Below are 11,139 nucleotides of genomic sequence, written 5' to 3' on the forward strand. Positions count from 1 at the left end.
TTGCAGTGGTTGTTCCTACACTGTGGAACGCTCTACCCTTGGCGATAAAAAATGCTGAGTCAGTTGATGGTTTTAAGAGCTTGTTAAAACACATTTGTTTCGTAAGCATTTTTGTCTTATGTAAAGGTAAAGTTTTTACCTGACCCACACTTGTGCAGGTCAATGTTTTGCTTAATACTTCTTGTTTTGTTATTGCTCTTATGTGCCTTGTTTTAACTTGATTGTTTATTTTGTTGTCCATTGTACAGCACCTTGTAACATTGTTTTGAAAGGTGCTGTATAAATAAGATGTACTTACTTACTTACTGCAATGAACGTCAGAGACAGGCCTTTGATAGTCCATACTGTTTGCCTAATTGCCTTCATAATTTGTGTGCAGGGTCTATATCTTACAAGAAAAACCAAACCCAACAAAAAATATAAAACATGCCATATATCATGATCCAATCATGCCCAAATTGGAATCACATGTTGAGAGGCCTCTATAGAGTGCCCCTCCAAAACCTTCACTTCTGCCCAAAGGGGGCACCACAAACACAAATTGTTGCATAGAGCACAAAGTCTGACGTAATTTATGCATCCTACCTGGGTCACACAAAAATAAACAAATGAGCCCGGCGCTTTGACTCATATGGGTATGAAGCATCAACTGACGATGAGAAAACGCTAACGTTACCGCCGCCGAATTAATAACATTTTTGTCACAAACAGACTGTATATCAAACTTGAGTGACTGACTATCATAAATGATACAAGTGTCAATATGGCTATTTTGCTTTTATTATGAATTTCTTAGCCTAGCCCTTTTGTATTTCTGATGTTGAGGAGTCTAACAAGAATGCCACTGGCACTGTTTGCAATGTTGCTACAGTATATACCATGTGTTTTATAAGTGCTTGTGATAATAGAGATAGATAGATAGATAGATAGATAGATCGATAGATCGATAGATAGATCTGGGCGGGGGGTGCAGCCTGGAGGGTGCTACACGCGGGCACAAACCTACCCTGTGTGGAGAGAGCGAGCGCGTGTTGGAGGGCGGGGTCGCTGGATGCCATGCGCCGAAGGCAGGGCTGGTGCACGAGGGAGGAGGAGGCTGCACTCAGCACAGCTGCTTAAAACAAGTTGATGAGAGACATGAAAGGACAGGAGGAGTCGCTACAGAGAGTCAGAGACAGTTCTTAGTGAGTGAAGTTTGAAGTTGAAACAGACAGATGGCAGCAGCGCCGTAACATTTGCGCCCCAGTTATCCCTTCCTAACTAAAAAAAAATCGTTTTATTCATAGTTTGCACTTGACTTGCACTCCTGTTTCTAGCTCACTGTCCTCCTCCACCCTCCGGGGCAGGCTCTCCTCTCCTCTGCTCTCCTCTCCTCTCTCCGACCGCCTCATGCCGGCTTGTTGTTGGACGGCCGGCTGACGTACAGGAGGGTCGTTATGGGGAAGATCAGGGTGTCATACGAGTACTCTGAAGCCGAGGACAAGAGCATTCGGCTGGGCTTGTTCCTGATCGCCTGTGGCATCCTCAGCCTCTTCATCCTGGGGTTCTGCTGGCTGAGTCCCACGCTGCAGAGCCTGCAGAGCAACCCGACCAACTGCACGGTAAATGAGCCTTAAGATCGCTGGTTCCCAAACTTTTGAGCTCGAGACGCCAAAAAGAGAAATGTGAATGAATGTGATGTCTCCCCATGCCAAACTAGTGAAAATAGCAGAACGCGTTGCATCGCCACACTTTGTGAGCTTGTAGATCGGCTATTTTCACTACTTCTTTGAACATTTGTTTTTCTGGAATTTCTTAAATTCTAATTTCTTTTTTTCATGTTTAGAAAAATCATTGAATCTGTTCCAATTTGTTTTTAATGTTTTAAAATAAAAATAAAATAGGAAACAAAACATTAAGGGATATGTATTTACTTGAAACATCTATGCTTGAAACCCATAACGCACAAATGGTTCCCGACCCACTGTTTGGGAACCACTGCTCTAGATAGCCTACCTCCGGCGCTGTGTAGAGGTTTTGTAAAGTTTCTGCTCAACTTTTATCCTTTTTTCCCCTCTTTTATTTTTGAAACCAGCTGAAATTGGAGTCTAATGAAAAGATGCAATTCTTAACCTAATTAGGAACAAGTGTTGTAGCCTATACCCCCTCTGTTTTCAGGGATTTAGATTTTCGGCTGTTATTGTGAATGGAGTAGGGACCTCCTTTGCATCTTAAAAAAAAAAAAATATATTTATTGGCATGTTTCAATTATATAAAACATGACAACAGTATGGTTATTGTGTTAATAGAATGCCTATAAACAATCAAACAAAAACAGAGCAGACAGACATCACATTGAAAATATACACAATAACAATAACATTCACCTTTGCAGTTTTATGGTGTAACCAGTGAATCATTAGAAGAATAACGAGTGTAGTCATTTTATCTTCTCCGTTTATGGTCATTGATCTGTTCCATTGAAAGCCAAGCTATACTTAAAGGGTCTACACCATGAATTTAAAAAATAATAATAATATTTAATATCATATTGTTTATGTCCCTCAAACGTTTTTCAAAAGGTTGGAGCCTAAATCAAGCCTCAGATATACTCATTCCAACTAACTCTCTGGCTTATAAAGCACTTTCACCTGCAATACCACATTGTCCTGTTTGGCACGGGGCGCTATTGAGCCAGTTTGTATGCATGTTATCTCCTGGTTCTGTGTGGAACTGAAAAACGGGAGGAATTGTTCCCCCTGCCTACGTAGGCAGGGGGACCAAATCAGTTTGGCCTGTTTTTAGACCAATTTACAGAAAACCCCAGATTTGCTGTGAAAGCCTGAGTGTTAAAACTGGGGTATTTTTGAGGATAGAAGAGAGGTAGGGGAGACCAAAAACACACAAAAAAGAAAAAGTTAAAATTCATGGTCTAGACCCTTTAAGGAAATTAAGTTTGTGTCTTTAAGAACATTGTGGTTGATTATAAAGTATGTGGCTGGATGGATGAATGAATGAATAGTTCAGTAGGAAAATTACTACTGACTTTTAATAATATATTCCTTTAACACACACACACACACACACACACACACACACACACACACACACACACACACACACACACACACACACACACACACACACACACACAGCCTACATATACAGGTATAATATAATTATTAACATCCATAGTAGGAATTGTACATTATCATTTCCAAAGTTCAGAACACCTCCTCTCCTCTCCTCTCCAGGTTGTGTCCGTCCTGCGTCCAGAGGAGATGTTCGAGTGTGTGTTCACGTGTGGCACAGACTGTAAGGGAACCTCCCTCTACCCATGTCTGCAGATCTTTGTCAACAACTCTGAGTCCAACACTTTAGCCCTGCTGCACTTTGACGAACAACAGCTGGTCCTCAACCCAAAGGTGGGCAACTAACCTGGAATGATGATGATGATGATTATTGTTGTGTCAACCTACAAACTCATGCGTTGTGAGCTTGTAGATCTGCTATTTTTGGTGTCCTTGGCATGGAAAACTTTGGGAACCCCTGGCCTAGTGGTTGGAGACAGTTTTAATTCAGATATTGTTATGATTTGAGAGTGTTAACAACACTGTGCCCTAGCGTTGGGAACATTATTGTGCACCAGCACCACAGTTGACTTGAAACAGAACTATTTCAGCACTTCACACATCATGCCTTGACTGTTTTACACTGTGTCCACTGTCCACATGATAGTAATTGGTACACATCAGCCTACTTTCTAGCTAGACCTCTGAAGCCCAGCCTGGATCAGTTTCACTGCTATCAAACTGATCTAGACCCTGGTGGCAGGAGTCGAGTAGTTTTGTCAAGTTGAGATGCTGAGCTGAAATTGACCGGAGGGTCAGGGAGCTTATGATTGGTCCAGAGAGACACAAGATGCTGTGTCAAAACGAAAGAAGAAAATGTTCATGCTTGTGCATGTTTTTACCTAAGTGTGCAGACAGGTGTGTGTGTGTGTGTGTGTGTGTGTGTGTGTGTGTGTGTGTGTGTGGGTGTGGGTGTGTGTGTGTGTGTTCCCCAGCCGGCACAGATAACTGTGGCAGTGAGTGGTCCGGCTCCTGAGTATTAACATAACATTAGGATGCTGCTAGCAGTCCCACTATATTGCACAACTGGCATAATTGACCAGGAAAAGAGAGACTCTGTCTGTGGGACAGAGACGGTTTTCTTTTCTTCCTGTCTATGTCTCCCTCTCTCTCTGTTCTCTATCTATCCCCAGCTCTCCCTCACTATCTTTCTCTCCTCACTAATCCAAGCCTCTTTCCTTTGTCACTCTATCATTCTATGTCTCTCTCTCCCTCTCTCTCTTTTCGACATCATGCCTCCACGGGTGCCATGGTTACCAAACAGCATCGATGACACATCTCCCTCTATATTTATTACTCGGTTGCCTTAGCGATGGTTTGCACCGTGGCGAGTGAGAAGAGAAGCATGTGACCCTCAGATAGATAGCCAGATTGTGTTAAACTATGTTTTGCTGAGTGTTAAATTATCTACCTGGGGTGACAGGGCCTTCTCGGTGGCCGCCCCCTCCATATGGAACTCGCTCCCAGCTCACATCAAAGCTGCCTCCACCCTCGCCACGTTCAAAACCACACTCAAGGCTGGCCTAGCGGTTTTCCTCTAGTTTTTTCCTAATAAAGTTGTTTTAAAACAGCGAAACAACAAGAAAATGGCATTTGATCAGCATTCTAAGTCAATAGATTTACTCCCTCTCAGATTGGCCAACTGTCAGTTGGGCAAATCCCAGAAGTCTCCGAATGCAATGAATAAATTATAAGAATTTGTCTTTGATTTTGATTCAAAAAGTGATTTTCTGCATGCTAGCTCAAAACATTTAAGATCGACCCAATTTAAAATGAACACATTTTCCTATGAACTCTCAGAGACTTAGAGAGTGGAAAGGTCAAGTGAGGGTGGAAATCGGCAATTGAGCGGGTATGAAGCAAAAAAACAAAAACAAAAAATAACATGTTAGAATTTGGCATTCTCATAAACAAATATGATTTGAACAGCTAAATCCTCCACACCCCCACATCTCCCATACAAAGGCTGTGATGTAGGAGAGGAAGAAGTCCAACCTGGCAAACTCACTGAAGCTCTTTGTAAACAAATGCAAGGACATTTATATATCAATATACATTTCATTTCACAGTTAACAGTAGAAAGAGAATTGCAAGTAGCTGGTTTTGTATGATAGATATTTACAATGTACGTTTATAGTCCAATATTATACCAACTACTACTACTTCCTCCACTTGTGATCTCCTTACTGTGCAATTCCATTCTGCTAACCTTTTCAAAACTTCTCAATTTAAACAACAAAAAAACCTTTGAAAGTGGAATACCGGTGGGGATGGAGGCAAGTGAAGCAGTAGGGAGGAGGGGAGCAGCTGCCAGCAGCAGGTACAGCAAGTGTGGCTTCAGAGGATGTTCAACACTACGATTTCTTTTTCTCAGGCGCTCTAATTCCAGCACACTGATGTAGGTGAAACTTCATAAACTATTCCTGTTGGCGGATGAACCAGTCAAAAAGGCCCTTTGTGGCCCTTTGTTGTAAGATGGATCACAACATAACTGTGCTAAGAATCGTTCTAATTTTGTGGCTGCCTGGCATTTTCAAAAAGGTCTGGGACAAATCCCTTCATTGACGGATCTAACAATTAGAGGCACAACATACATCAGAGGCTAAATGAGCTTGAAAAAAAAACTAATTGAAAATAAAAGACAGGGGAGTGCCTCAGGACATCCTAAAAAGGGCTTCAAATTAAATTCAGCATGGCGAGTCTGCTACCACTAACAATTATTTTCAGAATTGATTATTCAGATGATTATGTAATTCATTTAAACCATAGAATGATGGTTAATTACGATAATAAAGTACCAAGTGGTGGTAAATGCGACAAATTATATGCCAGACATCTTGAATTTGATTAAAGCTACAATGCAAGTTTTATGACCATTACCTCTGCCGAAGGAGAGGGGTCATTGTAACGATGTCCAAACCACAATGAAGATGGTAGCACATCTAATACCGGGTCGGTATCGGTTCTATTACCTCGGAACTTGGGTCTGTCTATCATTATGTGTAATACCCGAGTGGATCCGAGAAGACACGTACTACTGTGTGACTGTGTGTGTGTGCGGCGTGCTGCACTGATAAGGACAGAAACACAATGAAGTGCTTTTTAACTTGTGCGATGTTTTAGGCTGGTTTAGGATCAGATTACTGCAGCGCAACAAAAACAAATTGAGCTACGCAATGCATGCTGATAGTGATGTGAAAACACCGGTGTACAATCATGGATTCCTCTGACACTTGTCCTCAACAAGGTGAAAGCAAAGCTTTAATCATAAAATGGTCATTGGTTATTGGTCAATAAGTATTCAGTCCACATTTATATACAAAGAAAACTTTTTGTCACGCATTTTAAATTAATAGCCTACCGATCTGCGCATAGCCTATTGATTTATTGTCTCCCCAGGCCGAAAGGCATGGCCGAGACTATGTTTTGCACCCTGTCCGTCCGTCCATCCGTGTGTGTGTGTGTGTGTCCGTCTGTGAACAGCTAATCTCCGGCACGTTGGCTTGATCTGTAAACTGTGCACACACACTGTTAGTACGTAACTTAAGTGGTCAGGTTCTGATAATAACTGGACAGGAGTCAGGAATCATTCTTAGCTTGGTTTATTACGATAGGCCTGTCTGGGTTAGTAAAAGTGTTAATGTCCATCCATAGTCAGAGAGGCTTACATACATTTCACTTCCACAAGCTCCTCCTTCCTACACATCTGGTATCCACTTCAGAAGAGAACACAGATAGATCATTACATGCTGGTCACTCTTGACCATTCTAGCCACCATTGACCTTTTAGATTGACCTATACTCCGGTCTAAGTCAAATAAGCATTCCATAGAATTAGCTGGACAATGGGCCACCTATACTATAGACATGGTCTCAGGAACATCTGTTCCTGGTCATTATAAATCATAGGGAAAAGGCCTTAAACTATGTAGTTGCAATCAGATATACCATCAGTTAACAATACATACTAACACACACTCCCTGGATACCAATTCAGAACCTCTGCGCCAAATTTTTCACATAGGCCTGTTATAGCGCCACCAGGAGGCCGCCTTTTGCACACATATTTTGACAGTACTCCTACAGATTTTGTCCAAACATCATGCAAATCAGTACACAGTATCTCTATAGTCATTAAACGAAACAGATGTTTCAGATTTTTCATATTCCATCCTGATTGGCTAACATTGGCTTCCAAAGTTTGCGGAAGTGCTCCGTTTTGAACAAAATGTCTCAAATCATGAACAAAGCATGTCATTTTCGTGAACTTTTTCACGCACATTCTCACTAAGCCGAGGAAGAAATGCCACAAGAAAGGCCAATTTGTATTTTTACCTATAACTGTACCAATCCGTGTAAAACTTTGTATGTGCACTCTCTAGAGGCCAAGGAAAAAAACCTTTGCCCTGCATTTTTCACATCTGCCTTTTATAGCACCACCAAGGATTTTTGGATACTAGTCCTTCAGATTTTATCCAAATTTCATGCAAATCGGTACACATGACCTCTATAGACGGATCTGTTTGATTTCTCATATTCCATCCTGATTGGCTAAGATGACATCTAAAGTTTGCAGGAGTGACCCGTTTTTAACAAAATGCAGCAAATCATGAACGCAGCATCCGATTGCAGTGAAACTTTGCACGCCCATTCGCATTACGTTGAGGGACAAATGCCACCCATTAAACATTGCCATATTATAGCGCCACCAGGAGGCAGATTTTTGTAAAAGAAAATGTTTTATATTACTCCAAACATCACACAAATCAGTACACACTATCTCTATGGTCAAGTGATCAAAACGGATCCATCTGATTTTTCATATTCCATCCTGATTGGCGAATGCCGAACATTGCTGGCCCACAATAACCTACCTACCTATGCTCCGATGAGCACCTTTTCTAGTTTTCTGTGTACCATGGACTCATGGAGATGTTGAAACAACAAAAATACAAGATGTGTAACAGACAGACAGCAAAAAATTTACACCAGATTTAGAAAAAATATCAAATGAAAGATAAGGACACTTGGACAGACATGCGAATACCATCCCTGGTATCACACATCCAATTCTTGTTTACAAAGATATTCATGGATGGATGGATGGATGAATGAATAGACAGACAGACAGACAGACAGACGACACACACGATCAGAGGGCTAGAGTAATTGGCTGACAGACTGTGACAGAGAGAATCATTATGTTCTCATATAAACAGCATCTGTACCTGACAAGACTGTAAAGTGTGTGTGTGTGTGTGTGTGTGTGTGTGTGTGTGTGTGTGTGTGTGTGTGTGTGTGTGTGTGTGTGTGTGTGTGTGTGTGTGTGTGTGTGTGTGTGTGTGTGTGTGTGTGTGTGTGTGTGTGTGTGTGTGTGTGTGTTTTCCAGGACAACAAAACAATACATTAGCCTGTGTGGGCTCTACAATGGAGAGATACACTGATATGGGTAGACGGCGGGAGAAGAAAAGGTTTTACTGTGTGTGTGTGTGTGTGTGTGAATAAGTGCATCCTCCTAAAGCCAAGTCATTAATATTCTATCTACAGTATGTATGTATGTTTGTTTGTCCTCGCAAAGGTAGACTACTTATACAGCTCATGACACTACACGCATAACATGGCAAAACAGAACCGCATTTGTGAAAGTGAAATTTGAGCGTGCAAGTTTGATTGTTGAAAATATATGCAAGGCTTGTGTATGTTTTGTCAAGATGATCCTAGGAGGGATGGGACGATATTTCACGGTTGCATATCCTGTGGTCTAGAGAGAATCAGCGGATATGGAAACAGTCTGTGTGCGTATGAGTGTGTGGAAAACCGTTTTGGACTAGGCAGGCTCTAGCCTGGCTGGCACTGTTTACATTCTAAATAGAGTCCAAATTCCAATACTCAAATGTCTGTCTCCTCTGTCCTCCAGCATGGTGGTGTCCTCCAGCATTGAAATTGGTGAGTTGCCGAAATATGTACCCATCTTGTGGACAGTAATTTACGTTTAGATATTGACATTATGTGAAGTCCACAAGATGTTCACATATTTAAGCACCAATTTGCGACTGCTCTGCAGTGTCATTAGTTCTGCAGTTGCACGGCAGTGTATCTATGTAGGTGGTGCGCCTCTTTCCCCATCTAGCTGCGCCTTGGGTTGGCTCCCACAATGTCAGTTTGCTTGCTGCCAGTTCCGGGTGCCTGATGCAGTGCCCTAGTGCCTCATACTTGTCTGTGACCCGTTGGAGGCCTCCGTAGAGGTCCACGTTCCTGATGTGGTCCTCCTATGTGACATCAAGTACATTCCGTTTGTGTGCACTCCATTTCTACTGTCGGTATAGTTCTTCAATCCCAGGATGGGGTGACTAAAATCTCCAAAAAGTCTGAATATCACCAGTACATCGCCAAATTAGGCTGTGATATATAAAGCTTCTGAAAGGCAGGTCCTCTTTTTAAAGTCCACCCTGGATCAATGGATATATCAATTGTCAATACTTTTCTAAATGCATCAACCTCACTAAATTAGTTTCTTGTATGTGAAAATACACTTGGCAATATTAAGGATTTTGATTGTACAGAATATGTGGAGGTCTAGAAAAACAAAGATGGGTGCAGAGAGCAGCAGAGGAGGGGCAGAGGGAAATGAAGAGAAGGTAAAGCGTGTCCGTATTGGATGGCGTGTCCGTATCGGATGGATGTGTCACAGGGACTCCTCTCTCTGTGTTGTCTGACCTTTTTAACAAGTACTAATGAGACAGAGACAGATGGAGGGGGGAGAGAAAGAAAAAGAGATGGGGAAGGAGAGAGTGGGCAGACTGTCAGAGTTAGGGAGATAGGAGGGAGAGAGAGTCGGAGACGAGAACAGTTGGAGAGACAGAGAAGAAAAAGAATGATCGCCAGGGAAGGAAAAGAGGAGAGACAGGGACACGTACAGTAGAGCGACAAGAGTCAAACGTACAGTAGTTCATTTTAGAGTGATCTAATAGGTCCATAAGGATTTTTTGTTAATGAGCTACCTATGGACCGGTGGATAGACATGACATTAAAGGGAAACACTCACGACCGAGTACATGTCACACACACAGAAAAGGGGGTTATTTCTCTCTTTCCCTCTCGATGCTCAAGCTCTGGTCTGACATTACACAACAGAAACCATTGCCTAATCACCATATCTCCAATCTCACAATATGATATTGTCTAAGGATTGTGTCCGTTCAAGGACCACACACACACACACACACACACACACACACACACACACACACACACACACACACACACACACACACACACACACCCTCTGTGTAATAGCCTCTCTCAAGTGTTCTAGGTTGATATTCCTCGTTTCAGGGACAAGGTGGCACGAAAGGTGGCCTCTTCGGAACAGAGGAAGGAGAGAGGCTCATAAAACAGACAGACTGCCTCTGACCACTGCTTCACACATTGTGTGTGTGTGTGTGTGTGTGTGTGTGTGTGTCTGTGTGTGTGTGTGTGTGGGGGGGGGGGGGGGGGGGGGGGGGCGGTTGCCACTCATAGCTCGCTCATCAGAGAGCATACATTATATGCATTTGATTGCATGTTCCTTAGTTTTTATGTTTTTTGTAACGCTGAATCAACACCAGCAGTTGGTTCGCTGCCCGGTCCTGAGAATGTGTCTATGGAGAGGAGTGACCGCCGCCCACTGCTGTGACGCACAATTGTACAGAGTGATAAACCAATCAGAAGCATGCTGTACTCTGAATAGGAATAGGCATATAAGTAGTGAATAATATTAATTTGAACATAGTTGTATGTATGGTCTTATTCATGATTGGGCCACATCATATGGCCTATTTCTTGCCTAAACATAAATCTCCTCCTTGCTTTTTGTTGAGGTCCCGGGCCGGGCAGGCCTGCTCGCCGGGGAGTGGACTATAGGCATACACTCGACACCACTTGAGATGGACAGAAATGGACGGCTGTATGGAAGTAGCAAATCTAAAACAAAATTAAGCTAGTAGTATATAACAGTTAACTATCTATCCCTAGTATTGTGGGAGCAGAG

At 42.4% G+C, this 11,139-nt stretch overlaps 1 protein-coding gene across 1 annotated transcript in view; it reads left to right on the forward strand.

Annotated features, from left to right (window-relative positions):
• Positions 1-1,436: 1,436 nt before the first annotated feature.
• Positions 1,437-11,139, forward strand: part of LOC311039850 (calcium-activated potassium channel subunit beta-4-like) — a gene marked incomplete at both ends in the record, with an annotated part of 39,841 nt that continues 30,138 nt past the window's right edge. Inside the window, 2 exons of the mRNA XM_084049855.1 lie at positions 1,437-1,601; positions 3,234-3,404. Of these exons, the coding sequence (XP_083905981.1) occupies positions 1,437-1,601; positions 3,234-3,404 (336 nt within the window). The remainder of the gene's footprint in view (positions 1,602-3,233; positions 3,405-11,139) is intronic.

The sequence above is a fragment of the Gymnoscopelus microlampas genome, assembly GCF_963454915.1.
Source record: "Gymnoscopelus microlampas genome assembly, chromosome: 23".
Lineage (NCBI taxonomy): Eukaryota > Metazoa > Chordata > Actinopteri > Myctophiformes > Myctophidae > Gymnoscopelus > Gymnoscopelus microlampas.